The sequence below is a fragment of the Condylura cristata genome, unplaced genomic scaffold (genome assembly GCF_000260355.1).
Source record: "Condylura cristata isolate star-nosed mole 26May11 unplaced genomic scaffold, ConCri1.0 scaffold00006, whole genome shotgun sequence".
NCBI classification, from domain to species: domain Eukaryota; kingdom Metazoa; phylum Chordata; class Mammalia; order Eulipotyphla; family Talpidae; genus Condylura; species Condylura cristata.
The window spans coordinates 27748705-27768046 of NW_004567107.1; the positions used below are offsets into that span (position 1 = coordinate 27748705).

Sequence of the window (19342 nt, forward strand, 5' to 3'; positions counted from 1 at the left end):
CACACACACACACACACACACACACACATACACACACACCAGCCTTCCTTCCTGGTCTCCCCATCTATGACCACAACTGTTGCTGAAGACATTGGACGTTAGTGAGTGCCAGCTAGGCCAGGGACACTTAAATAGCACATCCTATGTGTCGCTCCAAAGCCTCTTGATACTTCTGCTGTCCCTGTTTGCAGAAAAGATACTGAGCCAAGAGGGAGTTTCATCTATTTTACAGGGAGATTAAAGGGAGATTATGGAATAACGAGGTAACAAGAGAGTTCAGCTAAATCTCCTTCTTACTTGAGCAAGTTTCTTCGAACCTGTGTGAGGTAGGTGTTCTCGCTTGTGTATGAAGAATCACATCTTCCTTAAAACTGAGCCGAATGATTCGAATGAGCTAATACCTATTAGGCTCTTAGGGTCATGGCTTAGTACTTGTATTAATCTGACCTATGTGAAAATGCCTGATTTGGCCATTGTCTTCACCTTGGAAAACAGTGATTTCTTAGGCTCACACTCACAATGACTCAAAAGGTGGTATTATTGCTGTTATTATTGTGCAAGGAAATAGTTGATAACCAACAATGGCATTTGAATTTGAATCTGACTGATGGTGATGGCTGGAATTTTTTCTATTAATTAGTAACCAATGATGTTTTTCACTGAGGCTTCTCTTAATAAACTGAAACTGACATCATGGAACTAGTAAGTGATAAGAACAACATTGATTTTTTTTTTTAACCAGCAGTATCTTATGAACAGGATGAAGTCCATTTAATAACCAGTGCAGTATATCAAAAATTTGTTTGAAGTGTATTAACCAAATGTCAGTTGAATAAAAATGTGAACTGTCTTTCTTCTTTAATGTATGAAGGTTCATGATCCTCTGAAAATTGGGATCAGCCTCATTAAACAGTTATAATTAACTCTGCTCATCATATTCCACAGCAGAATTGCTGCTGTGGTTCATACTTAAAACTAAAGTATAATTTAGTGGCGACAATCAGATTTTCTCTTTCACATTCCACGATGGGAACCAGGAGTAAAAAATAACCTTTTCTTCCCAGGCTGTGGAATTAGAGGGTAAAGAACTTCCCTTGAAATGCCTGTCTGCTCATTGACAAGCTTAAAAGAAATAAATCCCCATCTGAAACTAAACTATTTCTTGTTTTACTATATTCCCAATAGCTACACATGTTGAAAATGGCTAGATGTTTTTCAAGCTTGAGCTGAGTCTTAAACAATGTCTTTCAAGATCAAATATAATTCTAAAAAACCCTAACATATAAGATTCTAATCTCCAGGGTGTTGCCTTACAGGATTATAAAGTCCAATCAGAAAGAAGACTTTCTCCACTGCTTTTTCTTTAAATAAAAAAAAATAAAATAAAAAAAAACACCATTCTACAGGCAATGCATGGAGAGGAAATACCATGGCCAAGAAAACATTTGAAAATATATGAATAGTATTTGAGCTGGAGACCATGTGTGTTCTCTGCAACTTTTCAGGGTGTCTAGCCCTGATATGCCCATATCCAGGAGAACTCTCTAAAGCTAAACTTTTAAAAATGACTTGGGGAGGAGGGAGGACAGTCTGAGGGTAGAAGGTGCTCAGTCTTTGAATTTATATCAAACCAAGATTCGCTTCGGGATGTTGCAGAAGAAATAATATGATTCTTATCCTTTCTGGCTACTCAAGACATAAGCAAATATTAGGGCAAAGACCATTAACTCTAAATAAGCCTAGATAGTCTTGTCAAAGTTCTCCAATCTGAAATGAATAACAGGGACATATCTTTTGAAGGGGTCATGAAAGATGTGATATCTGCCACATATTCAAATAGTGGGTTGTACAATCATCAAAGCCCTTTGCATTGTGTGTGTGGGGGGAGGGTGGGGATGCAGAAAATATCATGCTGGTCTGCAAAAAGGTTAAAAAGCTCACATTTCTGTAATATTTTAAGTTAGAGAGTCTTCATTCTAAAAACCTAAACTCAGGCTATAAATAGTGGAATAAACAAACAGAATATGATAGGACACTATGAGGCAAATCAAGAGGGCAATGCTATATTTGAAAGAAAAGAGCTAACTAAAATCTGACATAGTTATAACTGAAAGAGCAACACATCGACTGTTAGTCGTCAACATCCACATTCTAGCCAGAGCTCATTTTACTAGCAATAACTGATTTATCAGTACAAAAGGGTTTCTTGCTATTCTATCTTGAACTAAATTCGTCTTTCAACTCTTGGAAACACTAATGTAGAAGAACTTGTTTCAAATGCCTGCACCAATATCTTTACTGCCTCCTTTGACATTTAATTGGCCCCACACTCTAAACTCTATTTCCCTGAACTACATCTATCAGGATGGCTGAATGGGATGGTTTTCAAAACCCTAGAAAAGACTAGCTGACAGAGCAAATCTCCCTGCTGACCTTGAGACTATTGATCAAGCTGTATCTCTGTTACCGAGGTAGGGAAATTAAGCAGTCTTCTAAATCATTAATGGGTTCCTTTTATGTTTTTATTCAACTCCCTTATCCCTGGCTCAAGTCAGGAATCTACATCCTCGCATCTTGGTGGGAAACCATAAAATGTTCCAGAAAAAGTCTGTTTTCTGGTACTCACTGCTTAGAATAGTCAGGAAATTTTTATCCACTATCAATTCAATCACTGCTTTGGAAAGATGCACAGTTTTGTTTATTTTATGGGACTGATGCTTGGTCTCCTTTAGAAATGTATTTATTATAGTGCCAATGGGAAGACATTCGGTCTACTTGTAGCTAATAGTTTGGTTGAATTCATTTTTCTAGCTAAATGTCTTGTCTGATAGGGTACTGAGATTGGAATATAGACCACTTAGACTTATAGACTGAGAGAGTCTGTCTATATACTGGGAGAAGCCATATGAAATTTCCAGATATATTTATATTTCCTAGAAGAAATAGAATGTCATTTCCACCCATCTATTGCTGCCCAGACATGTAAGCTATTTAGCTAACCAGCACCCTCCCTCCACCCCATAGGTTCAAGGAGGAGAGTCACAGGTACTGTTATGGGCAAGAAGAGGGGAAAGCAGCAATAAGGTTTAGGGTAAGGATGGGCTTTGTTAATCATCTCTGAGGTCAGAGGACAGAAAAAGACACAGGGACAAGAGGGATGGGAAAGGCTTCAGGTACGTACAGAGGAGGCACACAGAGCCAAGGAGGATCTCCTGGATTTAAGTCTGCCACTGATTCCAAGCTGGTCTTGACAAGTTACTGGGTAACTTCTGAGGAAGCTACACAGGGAAGCCGCTGACCTTTCTAGCTCTAACACCCAGAGGTTCTATGATCCAAACCTGTCTTTCTTAACTATTTCTAAACCAAACTAAATTTCAGTTGGTAGACATGAGGTAGCTGCCCCAAAAGGCCAGATCAAGGAAGCATTCTGCTTTCTCTGTAAGACAGCAGCTTAGGACACAGCTGTGGGCTATAAAGATGAAGTGAATTCGGTTCACCTCAGCGAGACTACTGCTTATTCCCCAATAGTTCAGCAACTTTGCAACCTGTTTTGGGTGAAGGTGACCCTCCCCACCTCCGCAGCAGTCCTGTGATCAGGCCACATGTGAAGACAGGCAGACACAGCAAGGCTCCCTGTTTCCCTGCATTACTGCTTCTTCTCTCCCTTCCTGCTGCGGAGTAGGAGACATTGCCTCAGCTCCCACCACACCAGGCCCTAACCTTTCCTCAACTGCCTGGATCCTAGTCTTTCACCTGCCATTCCTCTGAAAAACCCTCTCACAGTCACCACAGACCATATAAATACCCAAAGGCCTTTTCTTAAGCCTGTTTCAGCTGACAACGCTTGTGAGCATATTTAAGTATCCCTACTTCCTTGATCTCTCTCACACCCAACTCAGGCCTCTATCCTTAATCTGTTCATTGCTCACCCCCCAGCTCCTGTATTGTTTCCGCTGCCCCCAGGGGTCTCTGTTCTTATTCACTGGCAGCTCATCCACATTCCAACCTCTCATTAGAGTTATACTATAGCTTCAAATAGAATAGGGCCTATTTCCCATTTCTCACTGGTAAGATCCTGCTAGGGTAGGGGGAAGTGGCCTTGCTCCCAATGCTTTTCCTCATAGCTCACAAAGCTGAGGTTCCCTGCTACATAATGTCCTATAGGAACAAGCCCATCCCAGGATACTCCCATCTTCCTGTCCTGTCTGTCAGCTGCCCTTGGTCTACCTGGCATTACCTGGCACATTTCCTTTCCTCGTGCATCTTGTGTCTCACGCACACAAGATACTGTTCCAATCCTGCCCTCAACCCACAGGTTCAAATGTCTGCCTAGAATTCCCCTTGCCATGTCCCTATCTGGAGGGCTCTTGCGTTCTACAACCAAAGTCAAGTACCTTCTCCTATGCAATCTCACCCTGGGCCACTGGAGGCAAAGAGAGACCCCAGAACAGACACTGATGAAAGAGCAAATCTCATTGCTCTCTACACCAGCTGTTTAGCATACTTCTCAAGGAGGACCCTGCCTTCTCTATCATTATGCTGTCAACTCATAGACTACACACTCCACCAAACATCTGAAAATGGCAGGCTGAATCAGTGTGACTCCACAGCATCTGCTGAATTCTTATTTTTATTAATTTAATTATCATTTTTATCACTTTCCAAATTCCTTTTAGTATTTTATTTTTATTCTCCTACTACAAATGAAATGACTAGTCAATACAAGATATTTATTTCTATCTACAAAGATAAATACCAAGGATGATATAATAATAATAACTCTTGAATGATATATTTACTAAGTACAGTAATAGTAGCTAAAGCAAGTTGTTAACCATATACCAAACTGAGGGTTTAACCCAGTATTCATTTGTTTACTCTTCCAAACAAATCTATAAGTAATATGTTTACCTCCTCCTTTCAGAGTGAGAGAAATGAGAGGCACAGAAATTTTGAGTACTGGCTAAAGTCACAAATTTGATAAGTGCTGGATCTTGGGCTCCTAACAAATCTGTGTTCACAGCTCATGGGGAGCCAGGCTGGCCATACAGCTCACACTGTAAGGGCCTCCTTATGGAGATTCTCTCATTTAGGTCTCTAAATGAGCAAGACAATTACTATCATCATTTTTCACAATTTAGACAACAAAAGCATTGGGGAATTAAGAAATCACAAAAGACACAGTGTGCGGAAACAGGCAAGATGGCAGCAGAGTAAAGATGCCGAGATAACTGCATCCAGGCTCATGCAGGAATTAAGGACTGAAAACGGACTTACATACTATGAGTTTCAACCCAAATGAGAACACCCTGGACTCACTAGAAGGAAGATAACAGAAGGAGAATTAGCAATTAGGGAGTTCTGACAGGGCAACTCCCTCCTGGGAGCAAGCAGGTGCTAGGAAGTGTGGCAGTCTGCAGGAGCTGCTTTGCCCCTCACTAAAGACCTGGAAGTGAGAGGACAGCTCAGTTCAGTAAGTAGAGCCCAGGCTGAGGAAAGACTGCAGATCTGATCTGGAGCTGCCAGGTGCTAGGAAAACTGCTGATAGCTCAGCCAGGGAACAGGCAAGATGGTGGCAAAGTAAAAACGATGAAATCACTATGTCCAAGATTGCACAGGAATATAGGTCTAATAAAGGGCTATAGACAAACATGTTATGTGTGTGTTTCAACCCAAATGAGAACAGGGCTGCATCCAAGCATAGAGGGGACCCGGGACATCTGAAGGCTAAAAAGATCAACAGACACTTTCCATAGACAAGCACTCAGTGTGTTACCAGAAGAAGCTGAACACCACAAGAGACCCCTGGTTGTCACCCAGAGACAACAGACAATTCCACATAGTGGAGGCTGGAAAAACAGGATATTGAAACAAAACAAGGCTCAGAATACCCTCCACAACTGAAGTGTCTGGAAGTCCCTCTGCCATCCCAGAAAGAACATGCAGAAAGAATGCCGGTCAATAATAGCAACAACGTGTCTCAATGAATAGAAACTATTAGAAAATACATGACAGGGAAAAGAAGACAAACAAATATTCCAGCAAGTCCACAGGGGGAAAATTTACCACAAAAAGATCAGGCACCAGAAACCGCCAAAGAAATAGAAGAACTGCTCAGCCTACCAGATAGAGAATTCAGAATCATCATGACAAAAAAACAAAAAGATGAGAAGGGAAAAAAATGATATGAGACAAGCCATCAAAGAGTTGAAGAATGCAAACAAGGAAATAAATGAAAGTAATGAAAAAGAAAATAACAATATGAGACAAGCAATCAACGAACTGAAGAAAGAAAATGAGACATTAAAAAAAGAAATAGAAGAAATTCAGGAGATAAAAAGGTCACTAGAGGAGATAAACAATGCTGGGAAAAGTAATGAAAACAGAATAGATGAAATGAAAGAATGAATCATCTCCCTCGAAGACACAGAAATAAAGAGAATTAAACAGAAAAAGAAAGAAAGAAAAAGGAAAAGGAATGGAGAAACACTTCAAAAGCTATATGACACCATTAGGAAAGGAAATATCAGAGTTATAGGAATCCCAGAAGGTGAAGAGAAAGGCCAAGGAATCGAGAAAATATTCACAGAGATAATAGAACTTCCCTAATATGAAAAAGGAGATGAAAGTAGATATCCAAGAAGCAAGAACACAAACTACCATGACAACAGAAGAAATACAGCAAGACACATCATAGTAAAACCACCAAGAATACAAGACAAGGAAAAGATAATGAGAATGACAAGAGGGAAGAAATAAATAACTTATAAATGGAAACAGATCAGGCTGACATCAGACTTCTCCAAAGAAACACTATGGGCAAGAAGAGAATGGAGGGACATACTCAACAAACTCCAAAGAATTAAATGCCAACCAAGAATACTCTATCCTGCGAAGCTCTCCTTCCTCTATGAAGAAAGAATAAGGATATTTTCAGACAAACAGAAACTCTGCAATTTTGTCGTGACTAAACCCCCACTCCAAAAAACACTACAAAGAAGCCCTCAAACCAAATCCAACAGAAGAATGAACAAGAACAGTTCAAAACAAGGAATAAAAAGACAAAAGGACCAAAATGGCAAATGTAGGTGCCAGTGTATCAATATTATCTCTAAATGCAAATGGCTTAAACTCATCAATAAAAAGACACAGGGTTGCAGGCTGGATTAAAAAACAGAACCCAACATTCTGCTGTTTGCAGGAAACACATCTAACTGCAAAAGATAAAAACAGATTGAAAATAAAAGGATGGAAAACAATTCTACAAGCAAATGGACCAAAAAAAGAAGGCAGGAACAGCTATAATTATATCAGATAAAAAAAACTTCAAACTAAAAAAGTTTAAAAGTGACACAGAAGGCCACTACATTATGATTAAGGGGACAATACAAGAAGACATAACAATTATCAACATATATGCACCAAATGAAGGAGCACCAAAATATATCAGGAAACTACTGTCATCTATGAAAATGTATATCAGAGAAAATACATACATAGTAGGAGACTTGAACATGCCACTCTCCACGATGGACAGATCAACAAGACAAAAAATAAGTAAAGACACTAAAGCTCTGAACAAGGACCTGGGTCTAACAGATATCTATAGAATACTATACCCCAAAAAATCTGAGTACACAATTTTCTCAAACCCTCATGAATCATTCTCTAGGATTGACCACATACTGGGTCACAAGGTAAATACTGATAGATACACTAAGATTGAAATCATACCAACTATTTTCTCTGACCATGAAGGACTCAAACTAGAAATAAGCCATATGAGGAAAACAAGAAACACACCTACCATGTGGAGACTGAAACCCACACTACCAATGGATCAATGAGAAGATCAAAGAAGAAATTTAAAAATATGTGGAGAAGAACAACAATGACAATACAAGTCTCCAAAACTTATGGGACATATTAAAAGCAGTTATAAGAGGAAAATATATAGCACTACAGGCTCACATAAAGAAATAAGAGATAACTCAAAGAAACAACCTAATGCCCCACCTTAAATAACTGGAAAAAACAACAAAATAACCCAAAAGCCAGCAGAAGACAGGAAATAATAAAAGTTAAATCAGAAATAAATGAAATGGATGTTGGAAAAATAGTCCAAAAAAATCAATTAAACCAAAAGTTGCTTCTTCGAAACAATAAACAAGAGAGGTATGCCACTAGCCAGGCTCACAAAGAAAAAACAAGAGAAAGTGCAAATAAATAGAATCATAAATGAAAGAGGAGAAATCACAACAGACCCAGCAGAAATCAAAAGAATAAGCAGAGAATACTATGAACAACTATATGCAAGCAAGTTTGAGAATTTAGCAGAAATAGACAAATTCCTACAACTCCACAACCACCCAAAGCTAGGTAAAGAAGAAACAGAACAACTAATCAGCCCAATTACAAGCAAGGCATTTGAAGAAGTAATCAAAACCCTCCCCCAAAATAGAAGCCCAAGACCAGATGGATTTACAAATCAATTTTACTGAACGTTCAGAAAAGAACTAGTGACTATTCTACACAGACTCATCCAAAAAATTGAAAAAGAAGGAAAACTACCACAAACATTCTACAAAGCCAACATCACACTAATACCAAAACCTAACAAAGAAAACACAATAAAAGAAAACTTCAGACCAATCCCCTAATGAACACTGATGCAAAAATCCTCAACAAAATCTTAGCCAACAGAATCCAACAATGCATTAAATGAATAATACATCATGACCAAGTGGGCTTTATCCCAGGAGCACAAGGATCAGAAAATCAATTAATGTAATCCACCACATCAACCTACAGAAAAATAAAAACCACATAATCATATCAATAGATGAGAAGGCATTCAACAAAGTTCGACACCCAATTTATGTTTAAGGCCCTGGAACACACCTCAACATGATAAAAGCCATATATGACAAACCCACAGCCAATATTATCCTCAACAGAGAAAAGCTGAAAGCCTTTCCCTTGAGATCAGGAACAAGACAAGACTGTCTACTATCGTCACTGCTCTTCAACGTAACATTGGAAGTTCTAGCCAGAGCAATAAGACAGGAAAAAGACATACAAAGAATCCAAATAGGAAAGAAGAAGTAAAACTGTCTTTATTTGCAGATGATATGTTAATCTACATGGGAAACCTAAAAACTCCACAGAGAAATTAATCAAAACCATCAACCAGTTTAGCAAGGTAGCAGGATATAAAATCAACACACAAAAATCAGAGGCCTTCCAAAACACAATCAATCAGAAGAAACAGATTGAAAAAAAAAAATCCCCTTTTCAATTAAAACAAAAAGAATCAAATACCTGGGAATCAACCTAACAAAAGAGGTAAAAGACCTATACAAAGAAAATTACAAACACTGTTAAAAGAAATTTAAGAAGACACTATGAAATGGAAAGACATCCCCTGCTCGTGGATCAGGAGAGTTAACATCATCAAAATGGCCATCCTACCAAAAGTGATATACAGATTTAACTCCATCCCAATAAAAGTCTCAATGACATTCTTCCAAGAAATAGAAAAAATATTGATGAGATTCATATGGAACAACAAAAAACCTCGAGTAGCCAAAACTCTCGTGACTAGGAAGAAAGAAAATGGAGGCATTACAATTCTAAACTTCAAGCTATACTACAAAGCCATAATAATCAAAACTGCATGGTACTGGAACAAGAACAGACATACAGACCAGTGGATTCAGATAGAAAACCCAGATGTAAACCCACAGGTTTATGGACAGCTAATCTTTGACAAAGGAGCAAAGAAGATACAATGGAACAAAGAAAGTTTGTTCAGCAAATGGTGCTGGGAAAACTGGGAAGCTACATGCAAAAAAATGAAACTAGATCACTACCTCTCACCATACACAAAAATCAACTCAAAGTGGATTAAAGAGCTAGACATAAGAACAGAAACCATAAAATACCTGGAAGCAAAGATGGGCCAAACGATACACAACATACACTTCAGCGACATCTTTAAAGATACAGCACCCAGTGCCACAATAGTGAAGGTAAGGATAAACAGATGGGCTACATCAAGTTAAAGAGCTTCTGTACAGCAAAAGAGACATTACAAAAACAGACATCCCACTGATTGGGAAAAATTTTTCTCACACAAAACTAGCAATAAAGGATTGATCAAAAAAATATATAGAGAACTGATGAAATGCAACAAAAATAAAGTAAACAACCCCATCAAAAAATGGGCAGGAGAGCTAAAAAGACACTTCTCCAAAGAGGAAATGCAGATGCCAACAAGCATATGAAAAAATGTTCAACATCACTTGTAATAAGGGAGATGCAAATTAAAACCACAATGAGATACCACCTCACCCCAGTGAGAATGGCACATCTTCAAACAACTAGCAACAATAAATGTAGGTGAGGATGTGGAGAAAAAGGAACTCTCCTGCACTGCTGGTGGGAATACAAACTAGAACAACCACTATGGAAAACTGTTTGGAGGTTCCTCAAACTACTAAACATGGAGCTTCCATATGACCCAGCAAGTCCACTCCTGGGTATCTACACAAAAGACACAAAAACACTGATTCAAAAAGATATCTGCACCCCATGTTTATTGCTGCTTTATTTACAGTTGGAAAGACATGGAAACAACCCAAAAGTGAATGATTGGATGAAAAAGACGTGGTACGTATACACAATGGAATATTACTCAGCAACCAAAAAAAAAAAAAAACAACACATGTCTTTTGCAGCAACATGGATGGAATTGGAAAAGATCATGCTTAGTGAAATAAGCCAGAAAGAAAAGGAAAAATACCGGATGGTTTCGCTCATAGCAGGAATATAACAGAACAGGCAAGAAAATAATGATAATGATGAACAGCTATATACCAGAGACATTTTGCGGGGGTGGAGCAGGGAATGGGATCAAAAACAGTGGAGGGAGGGAAATGCACTGGACTATGGTGATGGCACATGGGTGATATGGTGATGGGAACCCAAGGGGATTGCAACTGAGATGGAAAAATGCACAAAATGATGTAAAAATAAACTACTATAAAAATATATATAAAAAAAGAGAGAGAGAGAAAGAGAAAGAAATTCACTAAGGCCATACAGGGAGCATTCAATGGAATTGAAAATGTGGCCTTTTGCCTGGTTTCTCCCATTTGAGATTAGGAAAGAACATACAGAATTTATTCATAGATGTCACTGTTTATGCCGCAAGGCTTCATCAGGAGCTCCCTGAATAACTGAGATCTGCTCGTACCAGCCCAGTTTTGCAGATGGGTAGAGTCGGTGACAAGTTCAGCAGAGTGGCCGTATCCTCTGGGTCCAAGACTTATGAGTTGACCCCTTTCAGTTATCCTTACATAGAAGATCATTTCAGACTTGGCCATTCTGAGCTTGCATTGTCTGAGTAGAATCTCTTCAAGCTCCCAAAAATCTGACCAGTGTAAAAATAGAATTTTGTTCAAGGACAATGAAATCCAGTTAATAGGATTAAAAGCAAGAATCAGTTTTTGATGTGCTTTTCAAGCAGCCCATGATTCTTTGGGTTAGGGTTGTCACCTCCACAACCCCACCCCTAGCATATCCACAGATCCATTAAACAAATATGTATGCAACCAGACATGATGGTCACAGACACAGGAGTCCCAAGCCTGTGCTCCAAACCTGTGTGATATAAAATCTTTCTCTAATACAAACTTGTCTCCTAATGTCCCTTTTTGAGTTTGGAAGATGATTTTCTTCATGCTGTTTATAGGCTGAAGTGATTTTCAAAATTAGCATATAAAGATAAACAGCATTTTCTATTTTGGAGAAAAACAGAAAAATTACCAGAAATAGAGACAGATGGATCACAATAACATGGGGGTGGAGGGAAGAAGAAAACAATTACTAAAAGAAATAATACTTCTGAATATCACTAGTAATTTGTAACTGGTATCCGCCCACATTTAGGTCCTGGCCTTGCTACTCACTACAACTATGTATGTTAGCCCAGGCAGGTCATAATACTTCTTTGTGTCTTGCCTTTACCATCTCTGCTTGCTCATGTAACATCTGAAGTTGTTGAGGATATTAAGTGTTGAGGATATTAAGTGAGATACTATGTGTAAAAGATGGAAACAAGCTAGGAAAAAAGCAAATGTTCAATAACAAATGGTAAATATAAGAAAGACATACATTTCACTTGCTAAGTTCTGGGGGCTCTGCAAATGTGACTCATGGTGAGATGGGGTTGGCAGAGAACAATGTTAGAAACTGGGGGGTTGCACTGAGATTCCACAAGGTCCATTGTCCTTGGTTTTGTACAATGGCATGAGCAACTTTTGAAATTCCCAGGTCATGGTTCTAAAAGATGTCTCAGTGCCTTTCAACCAAAGTTGCAATAAATGCTGGTGCATGCTGCCAAGGTCAGAGGCCCCGATAGCAGAAGCCTGTGTGTAAGTCACCAATTTGGCTAGGAATGAAAGAAAGCTCAGTTCGTCCTTTGTCCCAAATGATTAGCTGTCCCTGACTATTGAAATTGATGTTTAAGGAACAGCTAGTCCAACATCAAATGCCTTCCAAGGACATTCTTCTAATGTAGTTCAAGTGATTAAGGAATGAATCAAAATCTCATAGGAAAAAGTAAGACATGACAGACAAATTTTTAAAGGCACAGGTCATAAACATACTGTAACTAGGGATTTCTCGTGTAGGAAATTTCTGTAGGCCAGCATCTTAGAGGTTTAATTCAAAACCAATTTTTATGTATGAGCATCTTGATTGCAGAACAAAAGCAAGCTTTATCCCTGAAACCCCACAGCGACACCTCTGCCCCTCTTCTGGAAAATTAGTCCTTGAGTTACACAGAAGCCTCTTGACTGCCAGAACTCCTCAGCACATCCTTGAATAACACTGTTTCATTCATTATAGCAATGATGAGGAAGAAGATGACTCCCAGCCAGGACCACTACCTTTGGGGAGTTTGTACACCATCTCATGTCTGTGCAGATTTTCTCCATATGCTCCAGTTTTCCCCCACATTCCAAAGATTAGGTTGATCAGTGTGTTTCACTTACCCCCGAGGAATGAGTTTGAGTGTGTATATGAGCACACTCTGTCCAAGGTGGGGCCCACCCTATGCCCTGAACATGCCTGGCCCTGAACTGGAATAAGCATGTTGGAAAATGAGTGAATAAATCCAAATGACTATTTCACATTAGAAGTGCTTTGGGTCATTATTCAGTGGCTAGGTGATATTTTTGTGACCAGAAATATGCCAGAGGAACACAACTCTTGTTTCTATCAATTAAACTATGGTAAAATTCACTTCAGGGTTCTATATTCAAGAACTTATCAAGGACAGGATGTGAGGACTTACTATGCTTATCTAGCCATGACTATACCCCTTTCCCACATAGAATCATAGCAGGGCTTTCTCAAACACCTCATGAACCAGTGGAAACACTCATTAAACTCAGAGCAAATATCCTCATTTTTCTAACCAGCCTGGATGATTCAGGTCACCGGACTTTGGCTGCCCATCTACCCCAGGAAATATTTGTTTCCACCTCTGGAACATGATTTTGGTTTTGAATTTGTTATTCCTGTTTTTTAAATGGGGGAAAGAAGTAGGCACAATCTTAATAAAACTTCTGCAATGTGATTTGCATTCTTAGATCACCGCTAGTATCATCTGTTTATAGGTCTCAGGAGAAATACAATGAAAGGATAAAGAAGGAGCCTTCCTTCCCTTGTGAAATGCAGGAACTTGTATTAAATAGTATTTATACTCTCTGATTCCTCTGTCTCTTTCTCCAGCCTCCTAGCGAAAATGGATTCTATTGTATAATGGGTTTGCCAAAAACATTTCATAAATGTTCAATCCTCAAAGTAAATAAATCGTGAGGAGGAAAAATACTCAGGAAGATATGAATAAACCCCCAAAGGACTTGTTTTCCCAATCAACCTGAATTAAAATATTAATAACACAGATGAATAGCATTCTAGTATTTTGATTTATACTGAATATTAGAGACAATTCTCATTATTGTATGTGGACAATAATTAGCTGACAAAATTCATTATTGAACACCCACAGATTTCACTGATGGGAATGAAGTGCTTACTTAGTCTGGACCTTGTATACCCAATCCACTAAAGAAATATTGGTTAAGTGTGTAGTATGTAAATGGATACTTTTAAATAAGTTCACAGAAAATATATAACTGAATGAAGGGCCTCTCTCTCTTTATATAAATACAAACAGATTTCAGAGTGATCATCAAACTCTATACATTTGACATGAATGTTTTCATTCCACTCCCACAACATACTGTGAAGAGTATGTTGAGAAACAGAAAAGGAAGCTAAAAAGGGTGAGGACACTACCCAAAACCCACAGCACTAGGATTTGAACCCAGAACTCTCTGATTAGGCTTGTACTTTTCCATTAGGCCATGATTCCTATAGTCCTGTGACTTTGTCCACATTTTTGTAGTTCTTTTAATATTTCTGGTCTTGTTACTATGGAATGATTTAAACTCAGTTAATCCTGTCTTTAGTCCCATCTTCATTCATGCTCCCTAGACATCCCTCCTACTCCTCTGACTATACCCCAAGTGTACTTTGTACAACATATGTGTCATAGGGAAAGATGCTTCCCCAGATTGATCCTCTGGCTCAATGTCATCTATAAGGTACCTCAAAGACCACCTTAAGGTACTCCCTAATACCCTTTCAGTTTCTTCTCCCAGCTCTTCACACACTTTCTCTGCTCTAGTCATTCAAACTCTGCAAGGGTTTGACTACCATACATGTTTTTTCATAACATCATGTCTTGGGACAGGAAATTCCTACCTGGAATCCTCCTCCCTTTTTTCTTTTCTCTTCTTTCACCCAACACAGGATCTGTGGACCCCAAAGCCCCTGATAATGCTCACTGCCTAGGGCCAACTTCTAAGCTTGATGGGATTTTCCTCTTCAGAGCTCCTTTAGCAGCTTATATATCCCTTCTTTCAAACTATCTTTCAAACTACATTTAAAATGTTCACTGACTCTATACTTTCTCACTGAAGCATATAGATTCATGTTTGTAAATAAATATAAGTAGGAAAGGATAACAGTAAAATTCCACCTCTGGAGATAAATTCAGAGAAATAGCTGAGAACTACTGAGAGCCACAGGAAGTGAGGTGAGTGATCAAGATGGGGAACATTATCTAAGGCCAAAATCATTTCAACAAAATACCATTGCTGAGAAGAGAACATTGATCTCTGCATATGCAAAACACCCCATCATAGATAGCTCAACAGTCCTAAATAAACATGTGAGGGAAAAAAATGTCATCAAGAATGCACATTCCACTTTTGTGGCCTCTCTCATTGGAGATGGGAGGCAATGAAGGAGTGTTCAGAGGGATGACAGCCATGGACTTATCTGCAGAAAAAAATTCTTGAAGGTATACTAGAAACTCAGCAAGCTTCAGCCGGAAGCCAAGCCCCATCTTCTCTCTCACTTCAGAACCTAAGTCAGTGCATGACTTAAGATTAAGCCTATAGCTTGATCAAAGGCAATGGTTTAAGAACAAAATAATTTCTAAGAAAGTCAATTCTCATCCAATTGTTAACATATCTAGACATTCTTGCAGGTAAGCAGAGGAATCAGTTTGGGCAATTCTACTCCAAAGTGCAATCCCCTGCAGATGCTGAGGCAAAGACATGTCACGGCCTTAGAAAATGTGGCACTTGGTGATATGACAAGTGCAATGGTATTCATCACCCATATCCACAGTTTAATGGACATGAGCCATATCTGAAAAGGGAGAGAGTGATTCAGACCATTAAGTATGCAGAACATCATCTTTCAACACAAGATGGTCCTTGATGACTTTTTATATCCAATGTCTCCATCCAAGGGGAGAAAATGAAAAAGTAGACCAGGTATAGCTTTTCTGTTAGTCCTGCATTCACAACAAAAAAATAGATATTTTAGGGCAGAGGAACACTCAACAGAATATACACCTCTCCTTTCTTCATAATTCAGTCCCCTGGAGAGGGACCACAACTTCATAATTAACTCTTGCTTTCCCTTTTATGTACTTTCATAAATGCATTGGTAAGGACTTTGGTGGGGTAGATTTCAAGTATGTTCAGTATATGAATTTCCAAAATGTAGCTTTTACTCAAAGTGTGGGTCCTAGGGAGCCTATATCTCTGTCATGGAGCATTCCCTGCCTGTTGAATTAACTTAAATTCTCTGGAAATTAATGAGACAATGGCATCAAGTTGTCATTTGAGAAAAACTTAAATCCTAATCCCTGCTCCTTGTCCCTACCAACATTTTTTCTACTCTATTTTAAAATCCTTTAAGCAATTCTCTCTAAAAAATAACTATTTAGCTTTAAAACACCTTCTTAGGTATTATCTAAAAATCCTCCATTAAAAGATCATTACAAAATGTTATAAGTGACTTTACCAGTTAAAGATTCCCTAGTCAAAGTGAAAGACTTTAAAAAAATTACTATAAATGGTTAGTTCCTTACTGAAGCATTTGTTCTCAGTCTGTATACAAAAGACATTTGCAACTTGATGTTATGTTCTGTTTGCTACACTTAAATGAAGCAAATGCTTAAAAAAAAATCTCTAAACTATGCCAACTATACAACTACATTAATCCATGATTATATTGACTTTACTTGCACCCCTCTTATATGGGTTCTCTACATCAGGGCAAACATCTGCTACGATTTCCATGGGGGTTGAGAAGGGACATTTGTCTGACCTGAAAATAAGTATTTTTCAACTAAGACCAACTTCAAGGTTTAAAAGAGAGTAGTTATATTGAGAATTTTGTATTTCAATCTGGAAATTCACTCTTGCACTGAGAAGCCAAAAAGGAAAGTAATTAATGTGCAATTTTTGCTTTGTATATATGAAATGAACATGTAAGATATACTAGAGAAAGTTATGAACTATTCAAAAGTGTCAGCAAGACCTATGTGTGGAGTACTCAGCTATAAAACAGGGATTAAATGGCTATAATTAATTTTAGACAATTTTGATGCTCTCATATGATTCTTCTCCATCCTAAAAGTTTTTAAAACATACACACGCAAAGCAAGGATTGTTCATTTTCAAAGCCTGCCCCTCAAAGATAGGATCACCTTCTCTGGCTGGGTTATGCAGCTGCCTTCTTCAGAAAAGCTAAGAAGAAAGGAAGAGTATGCAATGGAAAATACCAAGAATGCACATTTACCTTTTTGCTCTGTGAATCCTAATACCCTTTAATAAAAGATAAATGAAACCATGTGAAGCTATAATAAATACTGGCCAAAGGGGACTCAAAGACAGAACTGCTGAATCCATATCAGAACTATTCTTGGTTTTGTTTACCTGCCAAGAACACGTGACATGAATTTCACCATATCCCTGAAATTACCACTAGCCCATCCAAACCAGAAAATGTCTCACTTTTTTCCTTACAAGAAAATGGAAGAAAAAAATCCAAATATAATATTTTCTATTTCCCTCTGTAACCATCTGATGCTCTAACCCTTAACTAGGAGTCAAAGATCAGCTAGGACTGCTGACCAGTAGAATGAACATCACTTCCAGCCATGGTGGCAGCTTTGCACATAACTATTTCTGTTTCATTTTGCATATAACGTGGGACACATGGAACCACAATTTTTTTTACAGCTATAACTTTTTATTTGTTTGTTTGTTTGTTTATTACATCATTCTTCATTTTGTGTATTTTTTCATCTCAGTTGTAATCCTCGTGAGCTTCCCATCACCAGTTCACCCATGTGCCATCACCATAGTCCCGTGTCCTCTCCATATCCCAGTTTTGATCCTGTTCCCCTTTCCACACCTTAACATGTCTCTGGTTTAAAGTTGTTCGTTGTTTTCATTTTGGGAAACAGAAGCTCGTAAGGTAAAACTGCAGCACAGACTAGAGTTTTGGTGGTAACCTGAGCTAGAACTTCCTTCTCTTTTCATTTTACTGCTGGTGCACTTGCCTAACGGAAGCCCACCAAGTAATTTGTCATAAAATACATGGGGGGACTGAATGGTGAGCATATTTCATTAGCTATTTTGTTTGTTCTTCGAAGGCAAGGGTCAGCAAACATTTTCTAGACATGGACAGGAAGTCAATAATATTTTAGGCTTTTGAAGTTATTCAGTTCTCTAGCGGAACTACTCAACTATGCTTCAAAATAGTTGAAGCATAAAGCAGCCATACACAATCCATCAATGAATAGGTGGGGCCATGTTCCAATAAAACTTTATTTATAAAAACAAGCATTAGTGTTCCCCTAATGGACAAAAAAATTAAGAGTCCCATCTATAATGACTCATTTTCTGTTCTCAAAGGCCAGCTGCTGTGATGCTCTTCTGACCAGACTGGTATAGGTTGTTCCTGTTGCTCACAGTTAGAATGTTCTGGTTTCTCCTTGGTTCCTGGAGTCTTTGCTTCTTTCAACAGTAGATAGAAATAAATAAGGGGGCTTCTCCAGAGAGATAGTCCAGTGCTTCATTAGAATTAGATTCAATAGTTCATAGCTCTTCAAGCCTGCACTTTACTGTCTAAATCCTCATTTTTGTGTTCCCGGGAATTTCTGGCAAGAGTAAAATCAAAGGCACTTACTTGAGCCTTTACACAACCCAACCTAGCTGTGTTGTTCACTCATCAGGGGCATGAGGAAAGTGCAGGAGGCAGATGGCCCCCCAAAATCACTCCCTTCTCAGAGAATCTTCTCTTACAGGGCAAGAAAACTTTGGGGCATGAGGAAAGTGCAGGAGGCACATGGCCCCCCAAAATCACTCCCTTCTCAGAGAATCTTCTCTTACAGGGCAAGAAAACTTTGAAGCTAATTTGTCTCAGTGTATCTAGACAAAGATTTGGGACAAACAACACAAAGCCATTTTTTTAATCTTTAAATTCGCACTTTTATTTTTGCCTTCAGCAAAAAATAAAATATGGGAGTGAGGAGTTGTTGAAACTAACCTCTAAACCCCAACAAAGGAGTAGTCTTCAACTGAGCCTTAGCCTAACCAGCAAATCTATGTGTCCCATGATTTGCTTGTTCAAGCATTTGTTTCATCTGGGAGAATAAACCCCTTTGGAAGTGAGTATACTATATAAGTAAAAAAATAAATAAAGTCAAAGTATAATCTATGAATCAATGTCACTATGCTTGCAGTGGAGTTGAAGTAGAGCTTTCAGAATGTGAATCTATGTTTGGTGAATTGCTTTATTATTATCACTTGTTAATATTTTTACTCTTGTCCAGTGCCTAGAGGCCTCAGCAAGATGAGCATTTTATAAATCTGATAAATAAATAATTGAAGCCTCAATC

The 19342-nt window shown here is 38.4% G+C and overlaps 1 protein-coding gene across 4 annotated transcripts in view; it reads right to left on the minus strand.

The window, feature by feature from the left end:
* The window catches only part of NTRK2 (neurotrophic tyrosine kinase, receptor, type 2), a 316763-nt gene that overhangs the window by 200103 nt on the left and 97318 nt on the right, over window positions 1–19342 (minus strand). The window contains exon 13 of one of the 4 annotated variants that reach the window (XM_012721349.1): window positions 18494–18601. The exons of the other annotated variants lie outside the window; for them this stretch is intronic. Coding sequence (XP_012576803.1) covers window positions 18570–18601 — 32 coding nt within the window. The 3' untranslated portion in view covers window positions 18494–18569. Of the gene's footprint in view, window positions 1–18493; window positions 18602–19342 lie in introns of those variants that run through there. 4 annotated transcript variants of the gene reach the window in all.